The sequence below is a fragment of the Alosa sapidissima genome, chromosome 12 (assembly GCF_018492685.1).
Source record: "Alosa sapidissima isolate fAloSap1 chromosome 12, fAloSap1.pri, whole genome shotgun sequence".
Lineage (NCBI taxonomy): Eukaryota > Metazoa > Chordata > Actinopteri > Clupeiformes > Clupeidae > Alosa > Alosa sapidissima.
This window is the reverse complement of record NC_055968.1, coordinates 5,128,828-5,145,852: the sequence shown is the minus strand read 5'-3', so window position 1 is coordinate 5,145,852 and position 17,025 is coordinate 5,128,828. Positions and strand designations below refer to the sequence as shown.

Sequence of the window (17,025 nt, the reverse complement as noted above, 5' to 3'; positions counted from 1 at the left end):
GAGGCCAAGCCTACATTACTCAAGCTTTGGGGGGAGGGGGACATGACATGCCCACAAACTCATGCACAGGCTAGAGTAGTAAGTCAACAAGCAGATGCAAAGAAATAGAAAGAGGGGGAGAGAGAGAGAGAGAGAGAGAGAGAGAGAGAGAGAGAGAGAGAGACAGAGAGAGATAGAGAGAGTTGGGAGATAAAGAGAGAGAGAGAGAGAGAGAGAAGGATAGAAAGAATACAAGTGTAGTAACAGATGAATGCAGACAGACGTGAGAGAAGACAGTATAAAAGCAAGAGACAAACAGACAGCAAGCGGAGAGACAGACTCTGGCATGGGATGGCCAGCTCAGTCACAGTGGCTCTGAAGCAGGTATGGCTTCCACTGAATGGCTTTTCTGGGCTTTTGTCGCATGAGATGACTTATTAATGGGTGCTTGGGGGGGGGGGCAAGTTAACATGACAACACGCATTCACAATAAGGACTGGCGACGATCTCTCAGCCGGAGCAGGGCTGGGTGGAGGGGTGGGGGTTCTTGATGGCTTTATGGAGAAGCAGTCCATGATTCCGTGCAACTGTCACAACCAGACAGACGGGGGGGCCGACAACAGGTGGAGGCAATGAGTTCCACATGAGCAAAGACTTACTTCCTGTGGGAAAGGGTCTGGGCAGAGAGGAGTCCGCATTTGAGTTGGATACGGGTGCACCCCACACCTCAGACTCATCTATCACCGCTACGTTTGACCAAACGATAAGTGAGAGAGACAGAACAAGAAGACACAGGCATGGGCGGATTAGCTTAGTGTTAGGGGTTAGGCACACTTCAGGAGACGGAAGCTGGTGTTACGTAACCACAGCTCAACGTCCTTAATCAACACGCTAGCCATGGGGGTTGAGGGAGGCGCGAGGGGGGATGTGTTGGTAGAGGGATCAGCCTCTGAATAGATCAGGAGACTAGAGAGTTCCGAGAAAGGCTACCAAAAGGCTGTCACTTTCTTTAATTCCCTGCCATCTATACACAGAATAAGATAGTGGAGATAGTTCTGTCATAATCTTTCTGGGAAGCTGTGATATTAAACCACGAAAGCATTTTACTCCACAATGATTGGAAAAAAAACATTTGCTTAGAACTTACAGGACGATTTGTGATGTAGTCAAGACCCTTCTAAATATGTTGAACTCCACTAGGACACTGAGTGACATTAAATATTCATCTTACGCAGGTAACAGGTAGCCCTCCTGTTCTTGTGGCTGGTCAAAAGATCCTCTCTGGGCCTGTTCTATTTCCTGTTACTCTATCTGACAGCCAGGGGGAGCTACACAGTGTTTACCAACGAGTGAGCCCACTGCTGCCACCCTTCATGAATAAGAGCTTCTATTGAAAACCACTGAATATCCCCTGCAACTGAGAACCTGACACAAGCCGGGAGCTCACAGCAACATGACAGACTCACATAAACATAAGTGAGAGTGCACACATTGTACCTAAAACCAAGTGCACACAATCATCCACATTCACAATCACATAGGGGTGTAGTGATTCACATGTGTCCTTCCCACTGAGACATACTACATTTGTGGACAATAACAACATAAAGTGCATGATATTGCAATAGATTTCACCTATTTGATCCAGATTACCTTCACTTTTGATTTCATCAAAGGCTGTGTCCAGTGGAGGCCCAAATAAGGCTGTAGCATCCTCTGGTACTGAGGGTCTCTTGCTGCTGTGGGGTTGGAGCAAAACATACAATGAAGGCAACAAACATCCAGCACACACAAAAAAACACTACTTCTACTTACTACATCTACTCCATCTACTAATTCAGTCACACGCAATGCATTGACATCAAGACATTTTTAAATGTGAATGTCTCTCCTGTGCCTAAGCCAGCCAAATCCTCACGTCCCAGAGTGACACAGAGGAACACCGTGGCAGACTCTGTGAGCTGTGATGTGATGTGATGCAAGCCTCTACAGTGTCTCTACAGTGTTAGATAAGAACCCGACAGTCCTAAAATACAGGCTACAGAAAAAGGAGTTCAGAGTTTCTGCACCATTTTCTGCAACTACTTATTATGAGACATTTATTTTATCCGCAAAAATAAATTCAACCCAGCTGCCCAGTACTTATCTTATAAAGACATTCATGTTACTTGGCAACTCTTTCAGCTTGTTACAAAAAGCACACTATGCAAGTTCTGTGTTCCTAAAAGAAAGTACCAAAATACTGTATGATGAGATTGCAAAATCTTGAGGCCACATTCTTATTGCTCGTATCATGCCGCATATGCCACTATTAGGCTTTTTTTTTGTCCTGGGGCCGCTTATTGGACTAAACAACCAATGAAAATGTCCGTTTTAATACATGGAAGTGGGGGTGCAACCCTGCACTGTTGTGGTGGGGTGTTGGCTGGTACCTGGGTGGCTCTGGGGGAGGGATAGGGGCAGGAGATGAGGAGGGGGTCGCCTCTGGGGCAGCAGCTGGGGCAGGCGTCACCGTGGGAACAGCACGTCTTGGTCTGGCAATTTCCTCACCTACGAAGACAAGCATCACAACATTTATATTCAGCATCTATACCCTAGGTATGGGCAATGCGGTATGTTATTGATTCCAAACAATCTAAATGGTGTTTAGTAACATAATAAAAAACAGTAATTCAAATGATTTATCCCAGGTTAATATGCAGTGAACATCTCATTGGTTTTAACACAGATAACTGTGCGCACGCACGCACACACACGCACGCACGCACGCACGCACGCACGGAAGGACAACTTATTAAATCAAATGACTACACAGAGTTAGTCTTCATACTTACTAGATGTATTTCTTTTCAATAGACCCTGGAATGAATACAGAAAATGCATTTAAAATATTAATGCTTGAGAATTGAAAATGCTCTGACAAACATAGTCTACAAAGTGGAAGTGCAGAGTAAATACGCTCTTATTATCCTCCATTACATTTATCAGCAATAGAATGGATTAGAGTTTCATGACACACTGAAAAACAAGAGCCTGTCATCTAATGAAGGTTGGATGATGTATGGCCTTGTGCTAATGTCGAGGGGGAGGATGATCTACGTCAGTGGTCCCCAAACTTTTTCTTCCGAGGGCCAGCTCACTATGCCTGGCTCCAAGAGAGGGCCAGAGACTCGGAGTAGTTCTATATCAGTAACCATAAATGGCTTAGTGCTGTGAACAGCAGTCTACCTTAGTTGAATATTCTATTACATTTAGTCATAGGCTATTGCAATTTAATACCATTGTTAGCTGTGTTTATATTGTCATCATGCCATATTAGTGTAAAATTAAATAATACTAATAAAAAAACGTTTGCATTCCCAAAAGTAGTTTTAAGTTTTATTAAAAAATGTATGAACTCTGAATTCTGTGTCTTTGCATACACAGCTCAAGTTGTGAATATCCTACAAATAACTTAAAGTTCTCCAACTATGAGAATTTTATGAAGTGCTGAAGTTGTCTGAAATGACCACCATTCTAACTTTCAGTCACCTGATGAGAACTTTGTGAACTCTTTGCATGAAAATTTGAACGAGTGAATAAAAAATAGAAATAATTATCCCAGAAAGTCCCAGAAATATGACTTGAATAGAAGTTAGTTAGTTATTAACAATTAATTGATAATTTTTAAAAATACTTTGAGCAGTGATGCAGTCAGCATAGGCCTCTTACATTGTTTGCAGGTAGGCCTACATTTCATTCCGTTTTCGATGGCAAACGCAAAACAGCGCCAAAACAACCACCAGTGGACAAAAAGAGTATTACATGTGAACTGGACTCGCCATAGAGAATGAATGGGGGAAATTGCGGAGGTTTTAGTTTGACGATATTGTACTCCCGTGCGGGCCGTATGATACATACTACGGACATGTTTTGGGGGGCCACCCAAAATGAGGAGGCGGGCCGTAGTTTGGGGACCACTGATCTACGTCCTCATGACTACAGAGAAAGCAAACAATAGATTTGCGCACAGACGTGCAACACTGAGGTATTGTGCCGCATCAGTTTGCATTCACTCAGAGCTGCACATGTGTGCAGGACAAACAGTGGCAGCACTGCTGGCTGCACATGTGCTTGCTTGAGACAGAACCTCTAGATTTATGCCTTTGCTCATAAAAAGCCACATAAAAAGCTGAATCAGGTGGCCATCTTAAGGAAGGTGTTCATTTTTTATCCACATCAGAATAACATGTCTCACACAAATGCTGACTATAGTAGTCCCTGATTATTCTCTAAACCCATGTCTTGGCAGGTACTGAGGCATACTTACTCATCACTTATTGACAGCGCTGTGAGCTGTGTGGGAATGAACTAAGGACCCTACAGTGACTAGGGTTTTTGGATTCTATAGTGCAGTACAGATACAGAGCAAGAAAGACAAGAGGATAGACATCAGAGAGACAGGGTGCCTGAATGTGCAACACATGCTGGTGTTGAAAGTGAAAGGGCTACATAGCATGAGCATCTCTATCTGTTTATAGGAGTTGTCTGTGCTATTGTGACAGAGTCTTCACATAGTTGAGATACAGGCAGAGAAACAGAGATGAAAGAGGTGGAGTTGTCTCTAAGAGGGCCACTGCCATGGATAGAAGGCATGAACTGAGAGATCAAAGAGAGTTGTGAGCAGTCGGAACTGTGAGAGTCCTCAAATTTTTGGGGTTGTCCCACTGTCTGCAAAAAGCTGGGTGTAGACTCCTTCGGCACTAATGACCAACAATCCAATCACTGCTTCATGAGCCAATCACAGCTTCTCTTTGATGTCACAGAACTCCTCAACCCCACCTACTGTGAACAGAAGGTGCAGAGAGACAAAAAAAGAGGACACTTACCGGACTACGTCTCTGTGTTCAGCATAAAGGAAGAGAGAAGAGACACCTGGTCAGAAAGTGACAAATCAGTAAAGCAGACCAACAGTTTATGTCTAAATGACCACCAGCACAATGTTAATCAAACGCACTGGTTGTTGGACTGGCAATTAAGATCAGCATTCTTGTTGCTGGCCCCCATACAGACACACCTATTTCCTAAGTTGTGACCATTGGTGTTCCATTGGTGGAATTCCATATTTACGCTTGCAGTTACCATTTGGGTCTGACTTAGCAACTGTATGGTCATGGCGCACAAACACAAGCAGTGATAAGGATCTATAGATGTGTCTGAGAAGGTTTAAAAGGAGCCAGAGTGTTAGCCTGCACCAGTGCCACCTGCCAGATCCCCCACACACCCAAACCCACCAAAAGCCCTTCCTAACCGGGAAAGCGACATTTAGTTAGTGTTACTGCACAGGAACCAGAAGGAAATATGAGGGGTGGGACAACACCTATGGACAACACATAGTGAAGCACTGACCCAGTTAAGCACCCTTATTGCAAAACAAAATTGTTTGACAAATATATCCATTAACAAGCACCCACTTCAAAAACAATATAACAACTGCATGATGGGATATAAGCAAGAGAGTGTGTGTCAGTTAAATAGCAGTACCACTGGCGTAAGATGCTGGTTAGATTTTTTTGTGCACTAGAGAAATTAGGGTCAGACACCAAATATTTCACTGATCTGTTTCCAATTCCCTCTTCCCATCTCAGTAGAATGATTGCAGTGGGAAAACATGGAATAAGAAGATTTTGTCATATGACACACCACAGTAAGGCTTTTTCAGACATACAGAGCAGTGATTCATCACACCTTGTAGGAGGAAATGTGCACTTTGTGGCTATATATTTGAGCAGGTCCTAAAATGCCACAATTCAGCAAAAACCTCTCATATCCACAACTAAACTACATTCTCTTTACTTCCTCTAATGTCAGCATCTATGAGCGCTCTATCGGTCAGAGCTGACTCCCTTGGCTCACGCACTGCCAGGCTACAGCAGTGGCCACTCAGACTGCATCATCAGGGTCCTCTCCAGGGCACTGAGCCATGACTGATTACCGTGATGTAACTAAGGGCGGGCTGTGCCATCCAGAGGCTGAACACGATTGGATTAGCCAGCTACGCATCACTTGCCACCACCAACGAGAGCTTGTCTGGAAGAGAAAGGTACAATGACCTCTTTCTACCAAAAGCACAAAGGCACCAAGAATCACATCTTGACAAAAAGGCCCAACAGCGAAAGGTGCATCAGAATGAAATATATCAAATATGGTAACCAGAACAATTTTCAATGTAGCAACTGTATAAATGAAGGCTGGCCATCATAGAATTTGGCACTCCGTTACACATATTTAACAGGTTGATAAGTCATCTTTATAACTTTCAGTGACTCAGTAGAAATGACTATCACAATAGTTTCATCTGCTGTTGAAATTACACCAAGTTAACAAATGAAATATTTTGTGCCAAGTGCTTGTATAAAGAAAAAGTACCCCGTTTGTTCATAAGACTACCGTTTAAGCCCCCAGTTTTTCCTGGAACTGAAGGTTAAAGGGAAAACGGAAAGAATGACGGATGGATCTCTTTTCCAAACCCTGCACGCTGAGAGGATTTATGAAGGAACTCTGACATTGGTCCCTGTGGGAGGTTACAGCTGAGAGCTATTACAGAAGCTGACTTCCTCGGAGTTATTACTTTTTAGGAATTTCTTATGTAAGACACTGAATTAATATAAACAATATATATATATTCCACACTCACAAACATTTGGACAGTGTTTGGATACACCACCAAACAAACACTTACTAATTATAAACAACACTAAATAGCATACAAGTCAACACATACAGCCTCAGTGGGCCACACTAAACACCCACACATTCCTATACAGGCCCACACACAAGCTTCAACAGCCAGTCATGTTCAGCTAACTCAGCCTGCAACACTGTGTCCAGGGAAGGCTACAAGAGTAGCCCGACTAGAGGCCAGCTGCTATAACCCTCAGTCAGGTTCGGTCTTGGGCCAGCAGCTCTGGGCTTACAGCTGACCCCTGAGTCCTTACTCACCTCTTCCCTCACTTACCAAACCTCACCGAGCTCGGTCACTGAAAACATCATCAAAGTAGAATGGTACAAGCTTCAATTCTACTGAAAATACAATTGGGTGGGAATTATGGCTGAATATTCATTCTAGTCTTGGGTTGAATTTATTTCTTGATACCTGATGTATGATTTATTTATTTTAATTCTCAAAACAAAATGTGTCTCGGAGAAAAGACATGTGTTGCCAACATTATATAAACAACACAGCATAATTTAACACCGGGTTAAATCAACCTGAGCTAAAAATGTTACTTTAAAAAAATGATTGTTATAGCCTATTCCCATTTAACACAATAAAGAAAGCCTTTAACAACCCACAGACAGAATTGCATTTTAACAACACAACTGCACTTCATTATAGCACATCATGTTTGTCATGTCCCATTTAAGTAAATGCCCAGTGTGCCATATCAAACTGAGCATGCAAAAGAAGCAAAACACTCTCTCAACATACACACATCATAAAAAATCAAAATCATACAGAATGTACTGTAGAGGGTTCTCAAACAGGCTACACAGGTGCACAAACGAAACCCATGAGGAACCAAAAGCCCTAACCAGAACAGCTGTGCACACTGTGTTCCTGATGGAGGAGGAGGAGGATGCAGGTCCACATGCTAATGGGCAGAGTGAACAAACACACCTCAAGGGAGAGGTGAGAGTGGAGGACAAGAGCTTACCGGACTGCTCCGCTATAGAGGCCAGCATTAATAAAAGACATATGATGGAGGGAGAGAGAGAGATAGAGAGAGAGAGAGAGAGAGATGAAGAGAAAGACAATGAAAGTGAAAAGGAGGGTGAGTAAGAGAGAGAGAGAGAGAGAGAGAGAGAGAGAGAGAGAGAGAGAGAGAGAGAGAGAGAGAGAGAGAGAGATGAGACTTTATTAGTTTTTTTATTATTACTGATTTATGGGACTTATTAGAGGTGATTATGACTGATGTGTAACAACAGACAGTTCACAAACACACAAACCATCACACACATTAACATGCACACACACACAAACACACCAATGTCATGCTTCATTCTCAAACCACTGACATAGCAATACACACGCAGCCTCCAGAGAGGCCCCCAGCCCACCCATCCACCTGTGCAGCAGGTGTGCTGTGCTGTAGGTATCATGGGACGGCTCCTAGGTGTGCTGTGCTGTAGGTATCATGGGACGGCTTCTAGGTGTGCTGCAGGTAGGGGGTGGATGAGTGGCAGCCTCATGGAGAGCTCTGGGCTGTGGCCAGTGTGTTAGTGTGTCTGTGTGCTGAATGGGAAGCAGCCTCTTGTTGGGCCTGTGATGGATGAGCACTCGTAGACAGACAGCAGGCTTAATAAGAAGCAGGCTCGGCTCATGCATTAAACATCACCCACCCATACACACACACCTGCGAAGCCACACCTGGTCATTCCCTCACAGGAGAGAAAGGCCTGTGGGTCGGTACAGTTTCTGTTGAATGCCACTGCAGAACCTCTATAGGCTGAGCTTTTCTACAGGGGTGAGTGGACTATGAGTGTGTGCTGCTGGGTCATTGGACATTCAGGTTCATTGGACATTCAGAGAGAGAGAGAGAGAGAGAGAGAGAGAGAGAGAGAGAGAGAGAGAGAGACGAGAGAGACGAGAGAGAGGGGGGGGGGGGTATGGTGATGCAGAGAAGGAGAGTGCCAAAGGGACCGTGTGTTCAGTTTAGGGGCCTGTTAACCTTTGCTCTTCGCCTCCATTCTCTAAGAAGATTTCAAGTTCAATCCATTGCCATGGTTACCATGGTAGGCACAAGTTGCCATGGCACAGGGTGACCATGTGACTCCTGTTGAATTCAACTTCAAATGTGAGGAAGGCCAACACACCCCACTGCCAGTGTGGGAATGTGTGTGCGTCTGGGAAGGTCTCTTAAGACAAGGTTATTGGTACTTAGGTGGTCAGTTGGGCAACATTTCTGCACACACTCCGGCATGCATCATAGTGTGTGTGTGTGCGTGTGTGTGTGTGTGTGCGTGTGTGTGTGTCTACATTGCTCTAAATCCCTCTTTGTGTTGACTCCTTCCCCCTGTGCTGTGCACCGCTGGCCTGTGATTTAATTCCACTGAGCACCAGACTTATGTCACCTCGCTCAAATCCACACTGTGCACTCCGACAACGCTGCTGCTCACTGTACTCCCCGCAACAGTTATCCAACAGCAAGACATTATCCAACAAGAGAGCATCAGACAATTCATACCTTCATATCGGACATATATAATGTACCAGACGCTCTATTCAAAGTGACAGGGAAGGTATACATTACGGATAACGACACGCTGCCCCTGGTGCTCGTGATCAGCAGAACAACTGATCTGCTGTCCCAATAAACTGTGTGAGTAATAGGGCGACATGGAGTGCGCCTCAGAGTCCCTTAGAAAAGATCATTTCGGCCCCAGCTGGCTGGGGCACCTGCGCCGTGCGCTGGCGACCCGGGTTCGATTTCCGCCCCGTGGTCCTTTCCGGATCCCGCCCCTGCTCTCTTTCCCATTCACTTCCTGTCACTCTCCACTGCCTTATAATTAGAGGCATAAAAAGCCCAAAAATACACTAAAAAAAAAAAAAAAAAAGAAAAGATCATTTCACACAAGGTGCTACTAAAATTGCAGTGTGAGTCAGTAAGACCCTGGGTTCTGTTTGTGCGAAAGAAACAGACACTTTATCTGGAACGGTATTATAATCAGATCATGAGCAGTCCTCATATTATCTTTTGTGATAAAAACTTAATGAAAGACCTTTAATAGAATTCCAGATGATTAATTTAAGCAAATCAGATGATGAAATTTGGCTAATTAAGTTTTGGGCAGCACAGAATGAGCGGAGGATTTGAAGAAGCTCTGGGGGAAAACAAGCAAAGTGGGCCAACGGTCTCAGAACAGGGGAAATGCGCATACACACGCACAATCACATTTTTACAGCCCCTGGGCACAATGCACCGGATATTACTGCTATCAAACTCCAACATGAGCCACAAATCTCCCTGATTGGTCACCGCCTCACACACGTGGCGCTGGAAGCCTGGCATATTTCATCATGTCTCCAGCCAGCTGACCAAGTGATGCAAGATTGGCCAGCCACGCTAACTCCATCACACTCGTTCCACAACCTTCTTTGCAGGTACGCCGGCGTGTGTGTGTGTGTGTGTGTGCGGATGGTTGTCCCTCAGGTGTGTTCCGGCGGCGGAGCTGCTCCCCCAGTGAATAATTCAGAGCGGGCTCTCTATCTGAGCAGCCTCGGCCTCGCCTGGACTCACCCCGCCGCACACACTGGACTGCTGCCGCTGCCGCCGCCGCCGCACACGCACGTCACCCTGCCTACTTTCCGGGGTGAATTATTAACCAGGGCCGACTCCTCCCGCAACAACCTGAGAAGGGGGGGGCAGGAGGATGGGCACTGGACGTGCTCGAGTGCAATCCAAGAAGGGTGTGCTTGACCAAGAGGGACAGAGGCCAGTGCAGTGGACTGTGAAAGTGAAGGGGAGCTGAGACCCATGCAAACAGCAGTACCAGACCTCGCTAGGATGGGGGTGTGTCGAAACAGGATTACATAGGTGTGTGTGTGTGTGTGTGTGTGTGTGTGTGTGTGTGTGTGTGTGTGTGTGTGTGTGTGTGAGGAAGATGAATGTGACAGATATATGGGTATTCTGGAATGAGGTATTACGGCTGGACATGTCTGAACTCGTGCAGCATGTCATGTCAGACTCTCAAAGCTGTGTACAAATGGTCACTGTTGTTGTCCATGGGAACCTCTGTATGTTGCTTACTGTGTGTCCTATAATGTCCATCTACCAGTGATCCAGATTCAGAGGAGCAGCTGATCGTCACAGAGCGGATGTGACCTTGCTTGGGCCGGGGGTGTGTGGGGGGGGGGGGCGCGGCAGCATCATGTGAACAATCACACAGGGTCTTGTATGTAGGCCATGTGTTTGGTACTCCCCCTCCCCTTTTCTCTTTGATGCTCCACCTCAAACACACACACACAAAGCTGCGTCTGCTGATGCCAATGCCTCAGTCTGACTGGCCCTCAGGACGCTTGCATGGTCGGCACAGTCGCCGCGAGCAAAAGCCGGCCGAGGATTCACTACATGGGTCTCAGCTTGACTATCCACACAGCATCTGGCTCAGACCCCAAAATTTCAATTCAATTTCAATTTATTGTGCTTATATAGCGCCAAAACATTACACATGTATCATGGCGCTTTACAGAATGTTGGCAATCAGAGAAAAAGAAAAGAGGGAGAAAAGAAAAGGAAGAAAGAAAGAAGGAAGGCCCATGGGTAACAGGGGCGAGGAAAAACTCCCTAGAATTGGAGATACATATAGGAAGAAACCTCGAGCAGATCCACGACTCAAGGGCCTGACCCATCTGCCTAGGGTCAATACGGACAGTAAGGTCTGTAAACAATGACAAATGCATATGACCATCAGGTGTGGAGAATAGGACATGGTGTTTAAAGCACCTGAGGTGAAAGTTACAAAAGGTGGGATGATTACGTATCCGGTATGATAAAGCATTAATCATGATTCAGTGAGAGAAAGTGCAATAGTCCGGCGTCGGAATTGTCCAGGAAAGAAAGTTGTCAGGGGGCAAGTGGTGGGTCAGCAGACAGGCCAGAATCCGGGCAGAGTTTCTGAAAACCAAGAGATCTGCATACTCCATCTAAACCAGATGCGTGGCCTTGTGTGTGCACTGGCCTGAGAGAGAGAGAGAGAGAGAGAGAGAGAGAGAGAGAGAGAGAGAGAGAGAGAGAGAGAGAGAACAAGAAACAATGGCATACACTCCCCTGGAGCTAGCGGACTGTTTGTCCAACAGTGACAGTGGCATAGAGTCGCGGCGCGTCACATCGCGTCACATGCCCGCTGTCCTGCCATCCTGTGCTCATGTGCCAAGGAGCGTTCACGTGGCACCATACTGAGCGCAGTGAAGTGGATTACTAGCAGCCATCCACAGTCATGTGAACACGCTCGGAGGCTCGTCTGACGGATGGATGAAGGTCCAAAAACCCTCTCCTCCACCCCTCCCCTTCCCGCCTCTTCTGCCAAATCCCCCCCACTCAGCTTTGGGTAAACAAGACTCAGAGCGCCGTCAGCACAGCGAAACATCCCGCTTTATCCCAACAAAAACACTGCATGGACCGTGCTTTCTGTGCCGCGTTTGCAGTGAGTCGTTCCAAAGAACGCGGACGTCGCGTGTGTGTGACGGGGATGTGGCTTTCGTCAGACGGCGGTTTGGTAATGGAGGCAGCGAGGAACAGTGAGGTCAGGAGAGCATCCAAAAGCACAATCCTCGTTTCCCAGGCGATGGGGTCATTATGGAGCGCGGCTGAACACCACAGCGGCTCCACACAGTGCCACCAGGACTGCAGCTCAGACTTAATAGAACGCAACAGGCTCAATATGACACGCAGACCTTGCAGACAAACAAAACACTATAGAGCACTATACACAGATTGTGAAAACTACAATGAAGTGATACACACTGCACAAACGACATGCAAATCACTGCAGGACATATGCATCCAGAACCACACACATACACATACACACACAAACACACACACAATATTCCACACATAGGGTATGAATATGATGCCATATAGGAAATGATATGACAGCTGAGGGACATGTGGGTAATGTAGGCAGGAACTCACCATAGGAGAGGGAGACAGAGCTATGTTGCCTATGGAGGCTTTTAGTTCATCTACCGAGGGGGCCGCATATTCAGCTTTGTCTGCTGCCAGCGGCTTGATCTTGATCTTGAACTTTGGTCGATGATCTTCCTCTCCCTCTGACTCGCTCGAGGAGAAGAAATGTGTTGTCTTGGGTTTCGGGGATGGTGGTGCCAGAGTTAAGGCCAGTAGTAGAGCTTAGGCTTGCCTTATAAGGTGCTACATTTAACCTGTTTCCAGCATGTGTACATTTGAACTGACTACATTTCACTTAGAAATATCCAAACAATACAGGAAATACAACTATTTCAGTATTAAAGTGAAAAGCTGATTTCTCTCTAAGTTGACAGGTAGCCCAGTAAACATGAACCCTCTTAAGCAATGATGGAGGACATATCCCACTAATTCATCCCACTTTAAGCAAGCAACCAATCAGATGCTCTTTGCCCAAGTCCATTAGCCTCAAAGGGCTGGGCTCAGGATACCCTGATGGACATGCATCTGGACATAAAGTGGGTATGCGCACAAGCAGATGAAATGCCTTTGATTGCCATGACATGATCAATTCAAATCCAATGAGCAAGTATACATAGCAACTTCACCCCCTAGGACTTATTGATTGTATTAGACATATAGCGCTTGGAAACAGATCCAGTCAACTATTAACTGGGCCACTGCCAGTGACCACAGTGCACCCCAATGAGTGGGATGGACCCCCCAGGGCGGCATGGAGTTACAGTGAGACATAGGTTAAAGGCAAACAAATAAAACAAGAATTCTATACAACCAACTACTGGTCCAGTATGGAGCCCATACTGTAAGGGCCTACTGTTTAGCCTATATGGCAGAAGGGGTAGCTACTGTAGCTGCCAAATTGATAATATAGTGAATGAACATATGCCTAACATGGAACAATGCACAGCCAGTCATAAAACTATATTTGACCCAGACGAATTTAAAGCCATTTCAAACAAAAGCTCTGATCAAATAAAAATAAATGTTTACCGTTAAAATATTTAAGCTGAACTGATGTTAAAGAAAAGCAATGCAAATGCTGCCATCTGTTTTAAAATCAAAACAGCCATAAAAAGTTTAGTAACCAGTTTAAAATAATCAAAATACTCAATGAAATCATGCATCAATAAAATAAAATAAAATAAATCCAATCCATCAGGTACTGATTCAGGCTTTGACCTGGGTGCAAATACACCCTGACAGTTGAGCTGTTGTATTTTGCTATGCCACAGTATGCATCTGAGTAAAGGATATCAGCTTCGTCTTCGGGCCTGAGGCTGTAACCTTCATCGTCCACCTCAGGGGAGTTCTGGAAACCAGAGAGGATTTTGGTAGTTAAACACCATTGGGCATGTATCATCATCCACAGACAAACCACAGCATTTTTCACTATTGAAATGTGAATCCGATAATTTATGTGCCCATGTTAAGAAAAATTTTATGATCTGGTGTTAAAATCGTTGAAGCAGCGTGAATTCTGTTTGTCTGGCTTAAATCCACAAATCTACAGAACCACTTACATATCGCTCCCAGTCGATTTCCCCACAGAAGCCGTTAGGCGCCCCATTGGTCTTTTTCTGTGGCTAAACAGAATAACACAGTTTTAATAAAACCTAAATTAAAGACTGACTCACAGGTGTAAACATTCAGACAACATTTCAAATTGATGAAAAAGGTTCTAGCATGACTATTCTACGGTCAGCTACGTAGCTACATAAGGCTGGGGCTGCTTGTTAAAGACACTACACTAGAGGGGTCAACTACGTTTGCACTGCAGTACCGATTCAATCTCTTGGGGTTCCTTGATGGTGATGGTCCATGATATGGAAAATGAAAATAAAATGTGGTATTATTCACACGTTTGAACAAAGTCATATTCTAGATAGACTGATATCTGAATCTCTGTTTGACATTCCTGTATGCTTGGGATACTTGTTTGACCAAGGGTGTGTGGAGAGTATTATCCCAGAGCACTCTGTGGCTCATTACAGAGGTGTGTGGAATGAAAATGAACCATAGCAATCAGAAGGGCTATGGGGAGTCCTACTTACATCTCTGTCTGGTGACCCCCTACAGAGAGCAGAGAGCAGAGAGAAGGGGGGGGAGGGTTGTGAGAAAGGAGAGAAAGAGAGAGAGAAAACAAAAAAGACAAAAAAGAATGTTCTTTAAGAGCCACTTAACCTCCAGGCCTACACTTCAACTTCTCAGCACTGAACTAAATCTCTGAAGCAGCAGTGCTTCAATCATTATGAAGGCAAATATTCACACACCCTTTCCCATGCACACACACATACAAGTGCACGCACACACTTTTAAACTAAACCTTTGTATACACATAAACACTACTCATACACACAAAAACAACAACTCAACAAACAACCACAGGTGGCAATTCCCAGAGAATAGTGAAGTTGTTCACGGCTGAGTTACAGAGGCATGATAACACAATCCAGTGCCTCTCTAATAACACTCAACACTCCAACAGCCAACATGTGGCCCGTCTCCCTCAGATGGGAGGAAAGCGCCTCTGATGATGCATCATAGCAACAGCCAGCTGCTTTATTAGGTTTGCACTGTCTAACGGGTAACAGGAGAGGCTTTAGCAGATATGGCAAAATAGGCCATTTAATACAAGAAAGCCTCATCCGTTTAAAACGGTTTCAGCAATCAAATCATTGTGAGAGTGCACCAGGGTATTCAAGATTGGGCGGCATGTTGTGTGTTTGTTTACACTGTGTGTGTGTGTGTTGCGTGTGGAGTGATTGATGATCATGGCGTTCACATTGTGTATCAACGTTTGCAAACCGATCTGTAAAGTGTGGCATTGTTTAGCGTCACCAGCCAGGGCAGACACACTTACGTGGAGTCATTGTCTTTCTCTTTCTTCCGTATCCCGAAGGCCTTCCTGGTACGCTTTTTCAATCCTGAGAGGAGAGCGGAGAAAAGCCGGTTAATGCATGCTCCTTCACACTTTTCAATGTGGGCACACATACAATACAACACACACACACACACACACACATACAAACACACACACACACACACACACACACACACACAGAGAGAGGAGAGCAGCTGCACCTGCTACACTGAGAGGTCCAGTCCCTCCCCCCTCCCTCTCTCCCTCTCAAGAGTGTGATTAGGCAGACATATGGGGCCGCTCAGGCCTGTGCGTGCTGCAGCAGAGGCCCAGGAGGAGAGGCCATTCACTGCACACCAGGCACTCTAGCAGCAGCAGCACCCACTCCACTCCAGGCTGCTCATGCTGGCTACACACCACACAGCACAGAGATCACTACGCCCCTGTTTCCACTCAGTGACATGGAAGAAGTCACCATCATCATCACGTCATCACCAGGGTCAGCTCTAAGGCTCACCTGATAGACAGAGATGGTCTGAATAACCCCAAAACGTACAGGTCCACAGAGGAGACTAGGAATATTAGTGCAGCCATTTACACACTGACTCATGTAGAGAGCAGCAGCAGTGATATAGAACAACCTTTTAAATCAGTGTTAAGGCATCTTCCCATCAGTATTCAGAACAAGCAACAATTCGCTGGGTGTGTTACTGAGAAGCCATGCATTATTCATCAAAGAACTCATTTTAAAGAGGGAGGATCTTGAGTTCCACTTAGGAGCAAGGAAAACTGAGCCGCCCATTTGGACTGTGGCCCCACCACACTAGACACTCCATCAGAGCCACCACCTGTGCCCCCATATCACACAGGCCTTGCCCACCAGCTAGCAGCCAGCCTAAGCTCCAGATGAGGGTGGACCCAGGCAGGGCCACTGCTGATGTGAGGCTGTGAGTGTGCTGGACGTCATTACTGACCTCAGCAACCCACCTCCCTATCTCTCCTTTAGGCTACAAAGACCTGAAGAGAGATAACATCCCTGGAATTCGTGGAGGAAATTAGACTGCCCAGACCCTTCCAGATCATCTCAGGGAGAGTGAGAAAAGAAGGAGTCTCAAAGCTGAGTGTTTGTGTGTATGTTTCTGTGAGAGAGTGTGTGTTTGATGTGGATGAGGTGGCTTATCTATTGTGTTGGGCCTGAGATGCAAGAGTCGGCCAGTACCAACATTTGATCCAATCTGATAGCATGTAAACGGATACAGAAGCTTAAGCCACAGAGACTGTATGAGTGGGGAAGAAAAGGCACGCGTAAACAAGCAGAAGAGCTGGGGGAGGAGACAAGTGAAGACATGAAAATGACAGACAGAAAAAAAAATAAATAAATAAATCACACACAGCCTCTACAAATATATACAGTATGCATGAAATCCTCTGTGAGACAGCTGTGTTCTACCCTATATCTGTAATCTATATCCTTAT

General features: G+C 45.5%; 1 protein-coding gene across 4 annotated transcripts in view; it reads right to left on the bottom strand.

The window, feature by feature from the left end:
• The window catches only part of sgip1a (SH3GL interacting endocytic adaptor 1a), a 71,408-nt gene that overhangs the window by 19,500 nt on the left and 34,883 nt on the right, over window positions 1-17,025 (bottom strand). For 3 of the 4 annotated variants that reach the window (XR_006035310.1, XR_006035312.1, XM_042111652.1), the window contains 12 exons: window positions 15,550-15,613; window positions 14,741-14,759; window positions 14,470-14,490; window positions 14,210-14,272; window positions 13,944-13,998; window positions 12,657-12,844; window positions 7,677-7,688; window positions 4,848-4,859; window positions 2,814-2,838; window positions 2,412-2,529; window positions 1,633-1,718; window positions 639-725 (listed from right to left, as the gene is read on the bottom strand). Coding sequence is in view for 1 of the 4 variants with exons in the window: in XM_042111652.1 (XP_041967586.1) it covers window positions 639-725; window positions 1,633-1,718; window positions 2,412-2,529; window positions 2,814-2,838; window positions 4,848-4,859; window positions 7,677-7,688; window positions 12,657-12,844; window positions 13,944-13,998; window positions 14,210-14,272; window positions 14,470-14,490; window positions 14,741-14,759; window positions 15,550-15,613 (750 nt within the window). In the remaining 3 variants the exon portion in view is untranslated. The remainder of the gene's footprint in view (window positions 1-638; window positions 726-1,632; window positions 1,719-2,411; window positions 2,530-2,813; window positions 2,839-4,847; window positions 4,860-7,676; window positions 7,689-12,656; window positions 12,845-13,943; window positions 13,999-14,209; window positions 14,273-14,469; window positions 14,491-14,740; window positions 14,760-15,549; window positions 15,614-17,025) is intronic. The other variant, XR_006035311.1, reaches the window with a different exon arrangement.